The sequence below is a fragment of the Heterodontus francisci genome, chromosome 18 (genome assembly GCF_036365525.1).
Source record: "Heterodontus francisci isolate sHetFra1 chromosome 18, sHetFra1.hap1, whole genome shotgun sequence".
NCBI lineage: Eukaryota > Metazoa > Chordata > Chondrichthyes > Heterodontiformes > Heterodontidae > Heterodontus > Heterodontus francisci.
In genome coordinates this window covers 29,440,078-29,459,326 of record NC_090388.1, presented here as the reverse complement: position 1 = coordinate 29,459,326, position 19,249 = coordinate 29,440,078, and the positions used below count along the sequence as shown (strand labels likewise).

Here is a 19,249-nt window from a genome sequence, read left to right as displayed (position 1 = left end):
GTTTCAAAAAATTAACCTAAATTATGCCATGTTCCAGATGTATTTATCAAATTAGGATTTTTAAGTCTCCTTGTAAAGAAATTTTATACTGAAAGATTTAACAACTGCTTATTATGATTTTTTTTTAGCTTCAGTTATAAGAAAAGCTATGCTGCAGGACCCAGCATACCAAAGGGTTAAACTTATTTACACAGCAACTTTGATTCGACTGAGTTTAATGAACCTGTATAAACAAGGCTTTGGTGCTTCATCCAGTTCAAAGCAACTATTGATGGTGAAACAAGTGTGTTGGGGTTTCCCAGTTAAAATTCACATTTTTTCTGCAGTTCTTAGATGTGTTTGTTATGGTTTTTGCTGTTCAAGAGCTCAAATGATTTAAAAACCAGACAGCTGATTTTAACAGTTAAGTTACATTGTATGTGTCCATGCTGTAAAAAAGCACTGACCTCAAGAGACTCTAATCACTATTTTCCACTGACATAAGGTTACTATTCACTCTTTAAATCATGGTTTAAACTTATCACATATTGGCCACAAAATTGAACAGGGCCTGAAAATGGGGATGGGGATTGCAAGGCAGGATTACCCCACACCCGTTGCTTTTGATGCAGGCAGAACACAAGCTTTGTGTTGCCTGCTAATTCAAATAATTGTAGCATGCAGGTATGCGTGCTGTTGAATCCTACATGCATGAGCAGGGGATGCAAAATCGTGATAGGCTAGTACAGGTTCAAGTTGGCCTGCACTATTGAAAGCCGATCTGCAGCTCTTCATGGGGAGGTGTTTTGTGGCTGGAACAGGTGCTGGAAGTCATTCTAAAAGTGATTTTAACTTGGGGAATACTCAGTAATGGCATACATGGCAGAGAGTGGGCTCCCCAAGATTTTCCAGTGCTGCACTGGAGGTCTTCATGTAGGAAGTGGAGGCACTCAATGGACCCGGATGCAGTGCCGCAAAAACTTCAATAACCTCACACGAGTGGTTAAAGCTGATGAATGGGTGAAATGAACATATCCATATGATACTGTGAATTCTTTGAAGTATTCATTTGTAAACTGTGGTCCATTGTCTGAAATTTCAAAGTCTGAGATTCCATTTATTGAGAATGTCTCCTTCAACAATGTAATCACTGCTTCAGAAGAATGACCCTGCAGTTGCTTGACTTCAATCCATCTTGAGTAATTGTTTACTACAGTGAAGAATGTTTTACCGCTGTGTTCAAAAAGATCCATCCCAAGACATTGGTGTTGATGGAAAAGAAGATGTCAGCAATGGTTCTCTCATCTCCTGACGATGACTAGCAAAAGTATACACCTTGATATCATCTCCTCTAGTGATTTGAAAGACCAGGCCACCAAACAGAATTTCTTGCTCTGGCTCAACATTTTCTGATGCCCAAGTGTCCTTGGTGAAATCTTTGTAGAATGTCTAATCTCAGAACTCTCAGAATGACCAATCTCTCATCATTGATGAGTAATTCATCCACCACACTGAGATGTCCTCTCTGTTCAGAGTACTGTCTGAGAAAAGGAGTGTGTGGCATGTATGCTGGCCATCCTCTGACTTGAGCACATTCTTCATCAAATTGCTGTGCATCTCTGATTTTGTTTAGTCTCTGAGTTGTTGCTGGTAGAGTTTTGGTTGTTGTCGATGCAAAGGTTTCTATTCCTTCAATAAGGGATATGTCACCTCATTCTGGTCTTGCCACTGGGATACGAGACTAAGCGTCTGCTGTGATTTGCTGCTTTCCTGGAACACACTCTGTCTTTGCATCACACCTCATCATCCTCAGTCTATATCTTTGTACTCGTGGAGGCATCTTTGCTAACTCCTTTGCATTTAAGAGAGTTACCAATGGTTTGTGGTCTGTTTCTATCTTGAAGTGAAGACCAATAATGTAATCTGCAAACTTTTCACAAGTCCATGTAGCCCATAATGCTTCTTTCTCAATCACTGCATATCTTTGTTCAGTCTCTGTCAGTGAACAGGATGCATAGTAAACTGGTCTGCGTTTTCCATCTGTCTGTATCTAAAACAGTACAGGTCCCAGTCCTGTAGAAGATGCATCCACAGCAATGCTAGTGGGTAGCTCTGGGTCATAGTGAGCTAACATATCAGCATTTCTTTGATTTTTTTTCAAAAGATCTCTGTTTTGCTTCCTCTCAGAACCATGTATTGTCCTGTCTTAACAATTGACTTAGTGGCTCATTGACTACAGCTTGGTTGGGCAAAACTTTCCAACTTGATCCACCATACCCATAAATCACTGTATGCAGACCCCCACCTGCCAAGAATGAGGCATTTTAATTTCGTCATATGAACATTGATTTTGAACTCTTGCTAGAGTGAAAAAATTACTTGTTTGAAGATCACCAGACATTTCGTTGAAAGAACATTTGCATACTAAGAGGCAGTGCTTGGAGAGACAAAAGAATTACTCCCTGATCCAATTAACCCAAATGGATTTTGATCACCAGACATTGAAGGTGTAAGGAAGCACATTCCAGGAATTGCTAAGATGATACAATCCACAAAGCCAGGACTGGTTAAACCAGCTGGTCACATGACTAACTGGCTAGGCCAGGCTTTTTGAACTAGCCACAGGACAGTTTGAATTCAGAAGGCAGTTTGCAACTGAAACTGGAACAAAGAAGCCTCTCTCCTAGCTGTCTCTCTCTCCTGCTTTCTCCCAAGCTACTGGACCCATGGAAGACACGTAAACCTCAAGAGAGAAAAGACTCTGACATCGAAACAAGTTGAAGCGTGAACTGGGCTCCAACGAACAGCTGGACTTACCGGCAACCAAAGACTCCACATTGAACTCAGAGAACTGTAATTATAATCCCAATATTACCTCAAACTTTTCTCCTTTATTCTTTTTCTGTCTCTATTTGCGTGTGTTTTTATCGCGTATGCATGCTAGCGTGGTCGCGTCGCATATTTATAGTCGTTAACTGGATTAGAGTTTTAGATTGATAAACTTCCACCTTTCTTGTTTAAATCTAAGGAAACCAGTCTGATTTCTTTGCCTTACAATTGGAGCAGTGAACAAGGATTCACTGAGGGGGAGCTAAAAACAGTGTTTCTAAAATTAAACCCTTTTATGGTTAAACCAGGCAAAGGCTGAGAGGGGACCCCTAGATCCCTTCTCACCTGGTTGTATCAGTCACGTTCTTCGGAGCTGGAAACTCCTTGAATGCTTTTGTTTTTTGCTGATCAACTTGTATACCAGATACATCTACAATATGTCCAAGGAATTTGACAATTGGCTGCAAGAACTCACATTTATTATTAAGTGTAAGTTCTGCTTTCTCTAAGTGTTGCAACACTGCTGTCACTTTAGTGTCATGTTCTGTCTGAGTGGATCCATGGATCAGGGTATCATCCATATGACACACGATTCCATCCAGTCCTTCTAGGATGTTTGACACTGTTCTTTGGAAAATTTCAGTCGCTGACATGATAACAAAGAGTAGTCTGTTTAAAACCAAACCTTCCAAATGGGGTAATAAATGTTGTGGAGCAACTTAGACTCTTCATCGAGGGGTATTGCCAAAAAATATTTTTTGCATCCAGCTTTGTGAAGATTGAGCACTTCCCCAATTTAGCTAAGCTCTCATTTACAGACGAGATAGGATGGACTTCACGTTCAACTGCTTTATGCAGCTGTGTAAGAGCAGCACAAATTCTGATAGATCCATTTGGTTTTTGTACTGGGACCAAACCTGAACATCAGCTTGTAGGCTCTGTTGAAGGTGAAATAACTAATTGCTTCACCACAGAGTCGATTTCTTTCTTTTCCTTTGGCAAGAGTGGGTGAGGAACTTTTCTGGGTGTAAGTAGGCATGTTGGCTTCGCTTCACTTCTACCTCGAGGGTTATATGGTATGCTGTCTTCAGCTTCCCTAGTCCTGTGAACAGCTTTGGGAATTCAGCTCTAAAATTTCTGGGCTGACCACCTCTGCTTCCCAGTTCCTCCACTCTGCAGATTTATTCAAGTCAGTGCAAGATTTTCTGCTTAATAATGAACAATTTTGATTTTGAATCACGTATAATGTTCCTGTGATTTCTTTTTCCCGGTCTTGGAGGGTTGCCTTCAGTTCTCCTATGACTTTGTAAGTTCTATACCTCCTGGTCCATATAATTTCTTGTCTGATGGTTGAAGAATGTTCTTCTCTAACCACGGTTCAGCATCATAAAGAACCGAAACTGCTGCTCCAGTATCCAATTTAAACTGTGTCTTGTTTCCTCCGACAAGAATTTCTGCACTCCAGCAATTCCCAATTGGTTCTTGGATCTCTCCCAGAAAAGGTATCTTAGCATTGTGAATGGCCTCTACTAAGTGGAGCTTTTTGCTATGGCACACTGCCTGGAGGTGGCCCCTCTTCCCACACAAATGGCATTCGACCTCTTTGGCGGGACAGTTTTCCCACCTATGTCTCTCTCGGCCACACCTACTGCAGTTAACCTGGGCTGCTGCTAAATGCTACTTCTGTCTCCCTTGCTTTTTGCCACCATCTTTCCCTTTCTTATTCCTGACAAACTCGACTGAGTCGGCTGCCCTCGTGACGGGACTCTCCCTGTCACCTCGGATCACAGATCGATTCTGTTTCCTGACCTCCGCTTGTCTGCTCAGTTGGATTGCTTTTTCTAGGGTTAGATTATCTCTTGACTGCAAGTGATTGAACAAGGCATTGTCAAACACTCCAACAACAATTCTATCCCTGATCAGCTCATCCTTCAATGTGCCATACTCACAGTCTTCTTTTTTTTAATTCATTCATGGGATGTGAGCGTCACTGGCTATGCCAGCATTTATTGCCCATCCATAATTGCCCTTGAACCGCTGCAGTCCATTTGGGTAGGTAGACCCACAGTGCTGTTAGGAAGGGAGTTCCAGGATTTTGACCCAGCGACAGCGAAGGAACAGCGATATAGTTCCAAGTCAGGATGGTGTGTGACTTGGAGGGGAACTTGCAGGTGGTGGTGTTCCCAAGCATTTGCTGCCCTTGTCCTTCTAGTTCTTTAGAAGTCGCGGGTTTGGAAGGTTCTGTCTAAGGAGCCTTGGTGCGTTGCTGCAGTGCATCTTATAGATGGTACACACTGCTGCTACTGTGCGTCGGTGGTGGAGGGAGTGGATGTTTGTAGATGGTGTGCCAATCAAGCGGGCTGCTTTGTCCTGGATGGAGTCGAGCTTCTTGAGTGTTGTTGGAGCTGCACCCATCCAGGCAAGTGGAGAGTATTCCATCACACTCCTGTATTTCTACACTGACTGCTTCAGTATCTGAGGAGTCACGAATGGTGCTGAACATTGTGCAATCATCAGCGAACATCCCCACGTCTCACCTTATGATTGAGGAACTCCTGCAGTGATGTCCTGGAGCTCAGATGATTGACCTCCAACAACCACAGCCATCTTCCTTTGCGCTAGGAATGACTCTAGCCAGCGGAGGGTTTTCCCCCTGATTCCCATTGACCTCAGTTTTGCTAGGGCTCCTTGATGCCATACTCGGTCAAATGCTGCCTTGATGTCAAGAGCAATCACTCTCACCTCACCTCTTGAGTTCAGCTCTTTTGTCCATGTTTGAATCAAGGCTGTAATGAGGTCAGGAGCTGAGTGGCCCTGGCGGAATCCAAACTGAGCGTCACTGAGCAGGTTATTGCTAAGCAAGTGCCACTTGATGGCACTGTTGATGACACCTTCCATCACTTTACTGATGATTTGAGAATAGGCTGATGGGGCGGTAATTGGCCGGGTTGGACTTGTCCTGCTTTTTGTGTACAGGACATACCTGGGCAATTTTCCACATTGCAGGGTAGATGCCAGTGTTGTCGCTGTACTGGAACAGCTTGGCTAGGGGCGCAGCAAGTTCTGGAGCACAGGTCTTCAGTACTATTGCCGGAATATTGTCAGGGCCCATAGCTTTTGCAGTATCCAGTGCCTTCAGTCGTTTCTTGATATCACGCGGAGTGAATCGAATTGGCTGAAGTCTGGCATCTGTGATCCTGGGGACTTCAGGAGGAGGGAAAGATGGATCATCAACTTGGCACTTCTGGCTGAGGATTGTTGCAAATGCTTAAGCCTTAGCTTTCGCACTGATGTGCTGGGCTCCCCCATCATTGAGGATGGGGATATTTGTGGAGCCACCTCCTCCAGTTAGTTGTTTAATTGTCCACCACCATTCATGGCTGGATGTGACAGGACTGCAGAGCTTAGATCTGATCCGATGGTTATGGGATCGCTTAGATCTGTCTATCGCATGCTGCTTACGCAGTTTGGCATGCAAGTAGTCCTGGGTTGTTGCTTCATCAGGTTGACACCTCATTTTGAGGTATGCCTGGTGCTGCTCCTGGCATGCCCTCCTGCACTCTTCATTGAACCAGGGTTGGTCTCCTGGCTTGATGGTAATGGTAGAGTGGGGGATATGCCGGGCCATGAGGTTACAGATTGTGGATGAGTACAATTCTGCTGCTGCTGATGGCCCACAGCGCCTCATGGATGCCCAGTTTTGCATTGCTAGATCTGTTCGAAATCTATCCCATTTAGCACGGTGATAGTGCCACACAACACGATGGACGGTATTCTCAATGTGAAGGCGGGACTTCGTCTCCACAAGGACTGTGCGGTGGTCACTCCTACCAATACTGTCATGGACAGAAGCATCTGCAGCAGGCAGATTGGTGAGGACGAGGTCAAGTATGTTTTTCCCTCGTGTTGGTTCCCCCACCACCTGCCGCAGACCCAGTCTAGCAGCTATGTCCTTTAGGACTCGGCCAGCTCGGTCAGTAGTGGTGCTACCGACCCACTCTTGGTGATGGACATTGAAGTCCCCCACCCAGAGTACATCTTCTGCAAGTTCGTATAAGTCGTTTATAAATGCATCCACACTTTCCCCTCGATGATGAGTGCATTTGTTAAATTTGGAGCGCTCAACAATGATATTTGAACACAAATTAAAATATGCATCAAGTGCTTTAATAATTTAGTCGTATGTGGCATTCTCCCCGTCGACACTTTGTGTTAAGAAAATATCATCTGCACAGTCACCCATCGCATACAACAGTGTGCCGGTTTGTTCACTGCTTGTTTTTGTAGCAAGACCCGACGCAGTGCGCTAGCTGGCAAATCTTCTGTACCACTTTAGCCATGTCTTAGCTTAGGCCTGCAACTTTTTTGAAGCTTTCCGGTAAAGGTAGGGGCTTTTCCATCTTTTCTAGTTTACCGTTGCCACCACCACTGCCACCATATAATATTCTGCTTACTGTTAGTCTAGTACAGAATATATGAAGAGTCAGATGGGTTAAAAGAAATGGGAGCTTTATTAAACATGTCTCACTGTTATGGTTTAGATCTTCCAAGCCTGTACACGAGGCATCCACACACATAGAACTGGATTTTGTGCTGGAGGCGAGACTCCTGGTGCCAGACCGGAAAGGCGGGGGGAACGCCCGGATCGATCCTCCAGTCTTTTTAAATCAAAGTTTCAGGAGGTGTGATCCCCGTCCCTCTAAAGTCTTTAAAGGGACGGGGATCCTGCCTCAAAGAACTGTCAGCCAATCAGAGGGCCAGCAGCTAAGCAGCATCAGCAGTGCCTCTGAGAGTGGTGGTCATTGCCAGTACTACAGAGGCCTTGGACCCAGGCCCACCGCTGGAACCCCGAAACAGAGGTAGTTGAGGCAGGGTTGCCAGGGCCAGCATGGAAGGTCCCAGCAATGAGGAGTTGGCGGGGGGGGGGGGGGTGGTGGTGGTCATGCAGTCCAGGGGGAGGGGGGTCTCGGGGGGGGTAATTTTGTTCCTGGTGGGGTCCTCCGTGGGTCACACATTGCCCACGAAGGAAGGGCCCTCCTAGCGGTGGCGGAAAGAGGCCCTTAATTGGCTGTTAATATGCCACTTAAAGGCCTCAATTGGCTTCTGGGCGGGAAGGCCATCATCGGCCTATCCTGGCGCCCGGGAAGATCACTGGGTGATGGGGAAGCAATGGGCCCTCCGCCCCACCGCCACCCATCATGATACTCCGTGTCTCCCCCCGCCTCCGACCCATCTCAGGGAGCCTCACAAAATCCTGGCCATGGTGTTACATCACTTCCTGTGATGAGGTATACAGCATGATTTGCATCGTTAACCCAGTAACAAACAATGTCCAGTATACCAAATTATACTATACATACCTTCCTGATCTGCAGTCACACCCTCCTGTCCCCGACCATTGACCAACTCTAAAGTTCTATTTAACCAAACAAAGAGTTGAACACGTGGCTGCAGGGATGGTGTAGGAGGGAGGGTTTTGGTTTCCTGGATAATTGGGGCTCTTTCTGGGGTAGGTGGGACCTCTACAAACAGGATGGTCTTCACCTGAACCAGAGGGGTACCAATATCCTGGGGGGGAGATTTGTTAGTGCTCTTCGGGGGGGTTTAAACTAAATCAGCAGGGGAATGGGAACCTAAATTGTAGTTCCAGTGTACAGGCTGTTGAGAGTAGTGAGGTAGGGGATAAGGTTACAGGGACGCAAGAGGGCACTGGCAAGCAAGAACTTGGTTTAAAGTGTGTCTATTTCAACGCCAGGAGCATCCGGAATAAGGTGGGTGAGCTTGCAGCATGGGTTGGTACCTGGGATCCTGATGTTGTGGCCATTTCAGAGACATGGGTAGAGCAGGGGCAGGAATGGATGTTGCAGGTTCCGGGATTTAGATGTTTCAGTAAGAACAGAGAAGAGGGTAAAAGAGGGGGTGGTGTGGCATTGTTAATCAAGGAAAGTATTACAGCGGCAGAAAGGACGTTTGAGGACTCGTCTACTGAGGTAGTATGGGCCGAGGTTAGAAACAGGAGAGGAGAGGTCACCCTGTTGGGAGTTTTCTATAGACCTCCGAATAGTTCCAGAGATGTAGAGGAAAGGATAGCGAAGATGATTCTCGACAGGAGCGAGAGTAACAGGGTAGTGGTTATGGGGGACTTTAACTTTCCAAATATTGACTGGAAATACTATCGTTCGAGTACTTTAGATGGGTCTGTTTTTGTCCAGTGTGTGCAGGAGGGTTTTCTGACACAGTATGTGGACAGGCCAACCAGGGGCGATGCCACATTGGATTTGGTACTGGGTAATGAACCCGGCCAGGTGTTTGATTTAGATGTAGGTGAGCACTTTGGCGATAGTGATCACAATTCGGTTAGGTTTACCTTAGCGATGGGCAGGGACAGGTATATACCGCAGGGCAAGAATTATAGCTGGGGGAAAGGAAATTATGACGCGATTAGGCAAGATTTAGGATGTGTAGGATGGGGAAGGAAACTGCAGGGGATGGGCACAAACGAAATGTGGAGCTTATTCAAGGAGCAGCTAATGCGAGTCCTTGATAAGTATGTACCTGTCAGGCAGGGAGGAAGTTGTCGAGCGAGGGAGCCGTGGTTTACTCAAGAAGTTGAAGCGCTTGTCAAGAGGAAGAGGGCGGCTTATGTTAGGATGAGACGTGAAGGCTCAGTTAGGGCGCTTGAGAGTTACAAGCTAGCCAGGAAGGATCTAAAGGGAGGGCTAAGAAGAGCAAGGAGAGGACACGAGAAGTCATTGGCGGATAGGATCAAAGAAAACCCTAAGGCTTTCTATAGGTATATCAGGAATAAAAGAATGATAAGAGTTAGAACAGGGCCAATCAAGGATAGTAGTGGGAAGTTATGTGCGGAATCAGAGGAGATATGGGAAGCGTTAAATGAATATTTTTCGTCAGTATTTACAGTAGAGAAAGAAAATGTTGCCGAGGAGATTACTGAGATACAGCCTACTAGGCTAGATGGGATTGAGATTCACAAGGAGGAGGTGTTATCAATTTTGGAAAGAGTGAAAATAGATAAGTCCCCTGGGCCAGATGGGATCTATCCTAGGATTCTCTGGGAAGCCAGGGAGGAGATTGCAGAGCCGTTGTTGTTGATCTTTATGTCGTCATTGTCGACAGGAGTAGTGCCGGAGGACTGGAGGATAGCAAATGTTGTCCCCTTGTTCAAGAAGGGGAGTAGAGACAGCCCTGGTAATTATAGACCTGTGAGCCTTACTTCGGTTGTGGGTAAAATGTTGGAAAGGGTTATAAGAGATAGGATTTATAATCATCTTGAAAAGAATAAGTTCATTTGCGATAGTCAGCACGGTTTTGTGAAAGGTAGGTCGTGCCTCACAAACCTTATTGAGTTTTTCGAGAAGGTGACCAAACAGGTGGATGAGGGTAAAGCCGTGGATGTGGTGTATATGGATTTCAGTAAGGCGTTTGATAAGATTCCCCACGGTAGGCTATTGCAGAAAATACGGAAGTATGGGGTTGAAGGTGATTTAGAGCTTTGGATCAGAAATTGGCTAGCTGAAAGAAGACAGAGGGTGGTGGTTGATGGCAAATGTTCATCCTGGAGTTTAGTTACTAGTGGTGTACCGCAAGGTTCTGTTTTGGGGCCACTGCTGTTTGTCATTTTTATAAATGACCTGGATGAGGGTGTAGAAGGGTGGGTTAGTAAATTTGCGGATGACACGAAGGTTGGTGGAGTTGTGGATAGTGCCGAAGGATGTTGTAGGGTACAGAGGGACATAGATAGGCTGCAGAGCTGGGCTGTGAGATGGCAAATGGAGTTTAATGCGGAGAAGTGTGAGGAGATTCACTTTGGAAGGAGTAACAGCAATGCAGAGTACTGGGCTAATGGGAAGATTCTTGGTAGTGTAGATGAGCAGAGAGATCTTGGTGTCCAGGTACATAAATCCCTGAAAGTTGCTACCCAGGTTAATAGGGCTGTTAAGAAGGCATATGGTGTGTTAGCTTTTATTAGTAGGGGGATCGAGTTTCGGAGCCACGAGGTCATGATGCAGCTGTACAAAACTCTGGTGAGGCCGCACCTTGAGTATTGCGTGCAGTTCTGGTCACCGCATTATAGGAAGGATGTGGAAGCTTTGGAAAGGGTGCAGAGGAGATTTACTAGGATGTTGCCTGGTATGGAAGGAAGGTCTTACGAGGAAAGGCTGAGGGACTTGGGGTTGTTTTCGTTAGAGAGAAGGAGGAGGAGAGGTGACTTAATAGAGACATACAAGATAATCAGAGGGTTAGATAGGGTGGATAGTGAGAGTCCTTTTCCTCGGATGATGATGGCAAACACGAGGGGACATAGCTTTAAGTTGAGGGGTGAAAGATATAGGACAGATGTCAGAGGTAGTTTCTTTACGCAGAGAGTAGTAGGGGCGTGGAACGCCCTGCCTGCAACAGTAGTAGACTCGCCAACTTTAAGGGCATTTAAGTGGTCATTGGATAGACATATGGATGAAAATGGAATAGTGTAGGTCAGATGGTCGGCGCAACATCGAGGGCCGAAAGGCCTGTACTGCGCTGTAATGTTCTAATGTTCTAATGTTCTAATGTAACTCTCCTTCTCCAGGACAAGCTACTTGAAAAGAGAGGATGAGGAGGAGAACGGCTCTCAGCAGGAGTCTATATCCATGCAGATCCTTCAGGGAGCAATTCTTCTACCTCACCCTCTGCTAGGAACAGTGCGTTGGATGCCACCATTTCATTAGGATGGTGCTCATTGAAATATGTCACCTGTTGTAGGCAGACCTGTAGCCTCACAGCAGTGCAAGGCCAGCTGTGAAGGTGGCAATGGTCATGAAACTTCTTCGCATAGAAACCTTCCAGGCTGGAGCACAGGGCATCTCCAACATCTCGCACTTTGCAATCTATTGTGTAAGGGAGGTGACTGATAACACTGTATGCAAATAAAGGGGAACAAATTGCCTTCTCTCTTTCCAGAGATAAGCAGGCAGAGCATGCACATGGCTTCCCCAAGATAGCAGGCTTCCTGGTGGTGCAGAGTGCCACTGGTTGCACACACATTGCTTTGTGGGCACCTCATTTAAATTCAGATGTATACCCCAACTGCAAAGGGTTCCACTCCCTCAATGTGCAGCTGTTGTGCAACCATGCTCAGCGCCACATACAGGTCAACACTTGCTATCCTGCCAGCAGTTATGTTGCCTTTATCCAGCACCAGGCCACTGCAACATCTGCATTTGAGCCAGCATGAGAGACCAGAGGGTGGCTACTGGGCAACAAGGGCTATCCACTGACCACTTGACTCATGACTCTGGTATGCAACCCACACACAGCATGCGCATAATAACAGCCATGCTGCCACATGAATTGTCATCGAGCAGACCATTGGGGCGCTCAAGCAACCTCTCCTCTGACTGGACTGCTTTGGAGGAGCCCTGCAGTACTCTCCAGAGCATGTGTCACAATTCATCATGGTCTGCTGCCTGCTGCACCATTTTGCGATCATGAGGGAACAGCCCTTCCCACCAGATATATGGCAAGCAGCTGCAGAGGAGGAAGGGGGAAGTGACTAATACATCCCCTTTCTGCTTTCTAGGCAGACTGACTGTGATTAGCACACCCGATTGCCAGATTTATAAAGGTAACCCCAATTTCCCACTCAACAACAGTCCAACATTTTACCATCCCTCTGTTACGGCCCATTACAATGTCCTCTTGACCACAATGCTGAAATAAAAGCCACCACAAAACAAACATTCAAAACCAACTTTATCAAATAAACCATCCAATAATTCATACACAGTTCAACTAAACACCCTTGTACATTCCCTTAGTGTCTGTCTTTTGTGTGCCTTTGCCTAGCCTAGTGCTGCTACACAGTGCTACCCCAGTGGCTGTAGCATAGCTGGCAGAAGGCTGCTGAATTTAAATGGAGGAGACTGCAGATGGCCTAGCAGGACAACCGCGCACAGCTGTGGGCCTAGAAGGCCTGGCTTTGGACTGCATCACTTTGGCATAGGCTGGTTGGCTGCAAGTGCACTAGCAGATTGGCTTTGGTGGGAGGATGAATGGTATTATCCTAAGAAAGGACAGCAGGCTTGTTCTCCATGGAGCCAGTGCCACTCCCAAGTGGTAGCATCTCAGCAATCATGGTAATGTGTTAGAGGACAGATTGCTGGACTACCATGAGACCCTACAAGTCCCTTTGAACACTGGTATCCACAGTCATGATGGCAGCAAGCTGTGCTTGCATGACGTTGGATGGCTTCTGCTTGCGCTGCAATGGAAGCTGAGACATTGGCCATCAGACCATCATGGTTGAGTCCTCAAGTGTTCCCTTGGGATTGGCCATCACTTTCAAACTGGAAAGCATGGGCTCCAAGGTCTTTTGAGAGCCATGTGCAAGGTTGTGCCAGCCTTCTCCACGTTCCTTGACAGTGATGGCAGGCTTGCTGGCAGGACCGCCAGTGCACCAATCATTTCTGTGTGCATACCCGTCCGTCTTCCTCTGAACACTTCCCAATTGAAGTCCGCGTCTGAGTCCTCTGTAGCAGAACTCCCATGCAACCTCCCCTTCCTGCGAGATGGCACCTGGACTACCCCTTTCCCCCTGTCCTGGCTGCAGACCACTCATGCCCGATGCCTCAGCGCAGTGTGCGATTGCGTGATGGTATTTCATCATCATCAGTCCCTTCTTCCTCTTGCACTTTGTGTTCCTGCACCACTGCCTGACTAGGTTACAGTTCTTGGGTATCTGGAAGAAGAAAGGCACAAGAGTGCGATTGCAGTAGGGGGAGATGGAAAAGTAAGAGGTGCAGGTTTGCACCACCTGCAGATTGTGGGCTGAAGGGAAAGTGAAATGTGAGAAGTTGGATTAGGTAGGGGCATACTGTCATCTTCAATTCTTTCAGCCCCGCCGCTGGCCATGGCGTCAGTCATGGTCCCTCCAATGATGGCAAGCGCCATCTCCTCCATCAGGATAAGGACAGACCACTGGGTCTGTCCCCTGTTGGTTAGCTGCTGCTGCCTGCTGTTCTGTGCCACCCTGTCCTGCAAGAAAGAGAGAAATGTGTCAGTGAGTGTGGTACAATGCGTTTGGGTGATGTGCCTGTTACGATTGAATAGCTGACAGTTTTTCCAAGCCGTGAGACATGGGTGTGAGGCTTGCAGCAGTGCTAAGTGTGTGCTTCTCTCTCCACAGATGCTGCCAGACCTGCTGAGTATTTCCAGCATTTCTTGTTTTTATTTCAGATTTCCAGCATCCGCAGTATTTTGCTTTTATTATTATTATTATCTAAGTGTGTGAGGGTCAGGTGAAGCTATGAATGTTTTGTATGAGTCACGATTGTTGATTGAAAGAGCTGGTTGGTAGGTGAGTGATGGAGTTGTGGTGCACTGAGCAATGTCTGAGGCTTGTGGTGCAGTTGGTGAAATTTGGCTTTTGAAGATACATTCACTTTCCTTGAAACTTGTCATTGAACTTCTTTTGGCACTGCCTCCAGGTCCTCTGGGCTCGTCTCCTGGCATTGACCTTGACAGCTGTCTGTTCCCATTGCCTTCTCAGATTTTGTCTGGAGGACCTCCTGGCAGCTGTGAATAGAGGACTTCTCCTGTCCAACTCCTGTGTCAGAGAAACTTGAAGCCTGCTCTCTGCCATATTGTGCCATTGCTGTGTCTTTTCCTGGTTAAACCGCCTTCAACAATGATTTCCAGTATCTGCTACAGCCAAAATGCACTTACTCTTTAAGAAGTACAGGCTGGCTTTAAGTAGCTTGAACTCGGGTTTGTCTCTCAGGATTTTGTACTCCCTGCTTAGGCATGCAGCCACTCAGCAGCATGTTTAGCACCGGTTGCACGCTTCAGTCATTTAAATGAACTGGCAGCATGGAGTTTGTGTGCTGCCTGCATCAGAAACAATGGGCTCAGGTTAATCATGCATCACAATCCCTGGCGCATTTTTGGGTCCTATGATTTTTTTCCCCATGGTCATTTTATTTTTGTGCAAGACTGTTAGTAAAACAGCAGTATAAAGTTCCAGTGTATTGGCTATTCCTTTTCTGGTATGGATAGTTGTACGTATATGACATGATTTTTAAAAATATACTTGTATTGTTATTACAGCTGAAGGTCTGTCAGGAAGAACTATTGAAATAATCCTTGCAGTGACTTTGTGTGTGCTTTCTATCATTCTCCTTGTGATAGCTGTCTATGTGATTGCAAGGTAGGAAGGACAAATATTATAAACGCTTACATTTTTTAACATTTGTAGATTCAACTCGCTCCACAGCTATCCTGACAATTGCATTGTATAGTTAATTAAAATACTGTTACTAACTTAACATGAATAATATGTGATGGGACACAAATTCCTCATTCCATCTTGATTTCCCTAATTTCTCTGCATACTTGCAGCATAACATCAAAGTAAGCAAGGAGCTTGAAAATACTGCCACAAATGTGCCTTTTGCAAGGAAAAACAAAGTGCTCAATACTTTTGCATTGTTTGCCAGAGTTTAAATTGGGTCCAGTATGAAAATCTCTTACAGTTTATCTTTTATCTTCTGACTTCTTGTCGACAATGAAATGGTTTAACACTTTTAATAATCTCTTGTGCTACGCATGTATACTAAATATTGTTGGTATCTGTAATTTATATACAGAATAAGACAAAAGCAGAAGGAAGGAGGCACTTATTCTCCAAGGGATGCTGAAATTATTGACACTAAATTCAAACTGGACCAGATGATTGCAGTGACAGACCTGGAACTAAAGGAGGAGAAGCTGACACGGTGAGCTTCCGATATTCTAGCAACCAAAGGGTCATTAGCCTATTCTGACCTGTACTTGTTTCGAAGTGTTTGTGGTGCTGTTATTTACTGAGGTCACTCAACTCTTTTTTGAAAGGCTGAGCTCCATCTTTTAGACACTTCACACCAGCATACATAAAAGCAGTCAATCTTCCTTGGACTTCATTCTTCTATGAAAAATGCAACAACCCTTTTTGTCTGCTTTAGAACTGAATCGGTGTCACTAAATTTTTAATTGATTTAAAGAAATATTAAGCAGCTATTTTAAAAATTAATTTAATCATAAATTGTAATTATATTTTTCTCACGAATTGGCATGAATTGGGATAAGAGAGCTGATTGAGAAGTGTGAATGTATTAAAGAATGAACTTTGCTTAATCAGCTCACTGCCTGTGTACCTGATATAAAATTATTGTTCAGATTTTTCCTCCTTAATTGAGACATTTTTAAATGCACTACCCCTCAAGAGTACACTAAATATTGTAAATTTTTAAGGAGCTATTTATTCAAATAAAATATTATACTCTGAAATAAAATTAAAATCATGCATTATAGTTTGAAGAGCTTAAGCAAATATTCAGGTAATTCTTACCACTGATTGCAGTGAATAAAAAAGATATCAAAGCAATGATCAATTAAAAATGTAATACAGGAGTCATTGTGTTTGGGGACAAAAATTTAGAAAGTTTTGAGGGTTTGTTGGGGCAAAGTAATACAATTCATCTTTGCATAGATTAAGTAGAAATTGTTTAATACATTGCTGTAGATTTTGTAGGCCTCTTCCCACACCAATTTTTTGGAAGACCAAAGAGCAGGTTGGGGTAGAAAGGTGCTCAGGGGCACGTTCACAGTTCCCCCACTTCTTTGTGTCTTCTGCCCATTACTTGGTCCCCAGGCTGCAGCTTATATAAATTATATGCAGATTAAGAAAATATTGCCTCCAGTGTGTTCCTTATAATTTATGGCCTTTGATTGTTGAATGCAAGGGCTGCCCAGCAGATCCAGTGTTCTCCTGATAGTAGCTTTGGGCTCTAATTTTATCCCAATTTTGTTTTTGTTGACATCTATACCTGTGCAAGCACTGAAAGAGCGTGTAAAGACTGAAGAGGAGGACTCATAATTATAATTTTAAATATTTTTTTCAGGCAACATGGATGCACTGAAGGTCTGACATTGTTAAATTCTGTTCCCATTTTGGTGAGACTTCCCAACATAATGTAGGAAACTGCACACATTTAAATGACCCAGACACCAGAAGGTCAGCTTCAGCCGAGGGTTGATCTCCATGGTGGATAGAAGTCTCATATCATGCTGGCTCCCCAATCCTATCCATTCCCCCCCATCACTGAGCACTAATTGCTGGCCAGGAAGAAAGCTTAGGCTACTTTCTGTGAATGTAGGTATAAGTAAGGCACAGTTTCCCTGTGCACACCTGCATTTTCAGGACCTACATCAAACATAAACTGCCCATGTCTGCAAGTGGCATTCATATTCTGACACGCAGAGATTGTGCATATCAAATTTAGAATGTGCACATGGACAGTTTTACTCCCTGTATCCAATTTCTTCACAGTGAAAATGCACATAGAATGTACGCTGGCTAGATCTGATGGAACGTGCACTGTACAGTTGTACTGTTCAGTTCAGGATAGAGAAGATAAAGGATGAAACAGAAGAACTAAAATAAATGAGTAAATTAGATGTTATTTTTCTATTTAATTAGATATCTAATCCACTTCCCAGGACCTTAGTACCCTAAAATCACCAGCTTTGAATAGTTTAAACTTAAAAGACCCATTTCTGTTTCTCTTTGTTGTTTATATGAGTATTTGCATCTATATAGGTCTGCTAAATCACTAAATTGCAGTTACTACTATTATCGCTATGTGAGTGACCATGTTTTAGAGCATGAACTATTTGATAATTGTGATAACATCTGGTGTGGCAATGTGCATCCACCTGTACTAGTGCTTTTTAAAAAAGAATTGCTTGTGTTACTCAAGAATTTAGTTGGTTTACTTGCTGACAACAGTGCCTGCATGTTACCAGCACATGTTCTGACATAAAGACAAAATTTTAAAGCATGCTTGCACATTGACTTTCAATATCAACATTTTAGTTATTTACAAACTAACATTCTGATGGCTCCTTTCTTCCAGTTATTCCTCGTTATTCTTTAGACGCAAGGAAATTTATGTCATCCAGTAAGTGAAGTGCTCAGTCTCTTGAAGTGTTGCTTATTCCAACATTTTATGGTGCAATTTCACACAAAAGTATATCAAGTTACAGTAACAGGAACTGTGGAATTAGCAAAGTACACCCCCAAACTTAAGCATTTCAGGACACTTCAGTAACCTGATTACCAAAACACTTTCAAATCAGCTTGGCGTGCGTGATTTCAGGATAAAGAGGCAATGGAAAGGATAATGATGTGGGGTGTAAAACAGGCATCCAATCTGCTACGACCCATTTTGTGCCCTTGCAATCTCTATTTTATGTCTTTGCCTCAGTTCATCTGCTGCTGAAACCCTCATCTATGCCTTTGCTAGCTCTAGACTTGACTATTTCAATATACTCCTGGCTGGTCTTCTATTTTCTACCCCCCATAAACTTAAGGTCATCCAAAACTCTGCTGCCCATGTCCTTACTTGCATCAAGTCCCATTCACCCATCACCCCTATGCTCGCTGACCTACATTGGCTTCCACTTAAGCAATGCCTCGAATTTAAAATTCTCATGCTTGTTTTCAAGTCCCTCCATGGCCTCACTCCTCTCTATCTCCTCCAGCCCAACAACCCTCCAGAATATCTGTGGTCCTTGAATCCTGGCCTCTTAAGCATTCCAATTATAACCGCTCCACCATTGGTGACTGTGCCTTCAACGGTCTAGGCCCTAAGCTCTGGAATTCCATCCCTAAACCTCTCTACCACTCTACCTCTCTCTTCCCTGTTAAGATACTCCTTAAAATCTACCTCTTTGGCCAAGCTTTTGGTCATCTGCCCTAGTATCTCCTTATGTGGCTCGGTTTCAAATTTTGTTTGATAAACCTCCTGTGAAGCGCCTTGGGGTATTTTACTCTGTATAAATACATATATACTATATAAATACACTATATTTACACTATATAAATACACTATATAAATACAAATTGTTGTTAGATTAAAAAGGAATTAGTAAAATTCAATTCAATTCAAGCCTCCTCCAAGCTCTTAGTATATCATAAATAAAAACAAGAAATGCTGGAAATACTCAGCAGGTCTGGCAGCAACTGTGGAGAGAGAAGCAGAGTTAATGTTTCAGGTCAGTGACCCTTCATCTTAGTATATTGTGTTCCCCTTCTCACTTGTTGATACACAGGCATACACACAACCACTAAAGCTTTACACACAACGGCTTGCAATTCAAACACTGTTTAAAGATGTCTTTTAGATGAATAATCTAACAAATGTTCCACACTGTTACTGTCAGGCTGGAACATCAGACTGCCCACCTTGCCTTTCAGCCAGAACAAGATAGAATCCTGCATCACTGTGACAAAGCCTTGGGCTTTCTGCTCGATATTGTCTCAGGTTCAGGGTTACCAATCATTCCTTTAAGCACACCTTGCCCATCATCTGGATTCCACCTTTACAGCCCAGTATCTAATTTA

General features: G+C 44.4%; 1 protein-coding gene across 9 annotated transcripts in view; it reads left to right on the top strand.

Moving 5' to 3' along the window:
• The window catches only part of ptprq (protein tyrosine phosphatase receptor type Q), a 297,632-nt gene that overhangs the window by 241,994 nt on the left and 36,389 nt on the right, over positions 1–19,249 (top strand). For 6 of the 9 annotated variants that reach the window (XM_068050461.1, XM_068050464.1, XM_068050466.1 and 3 more), the window contains 3 exons: positions 14,914–15,013; positions 15,453–15,581; positions 17,760–17,804. In XM_068050461.1, the coding sequence (XP_067906562.1) occupies positions 14,914–15,013; positions 15,453–15,581; positions 17,760–17,804 (274 nt within the window). The remainder of the gene's footprint in view (positions 1–14,913; positions 15,014–15,452; positions 15,582–17,759; positions 17,805–19,249) is intronic. The other 3 variants (XR_010976839.1, XM_068050463.1, XM_068050462.1) reach the window with 1 other exon arrangement.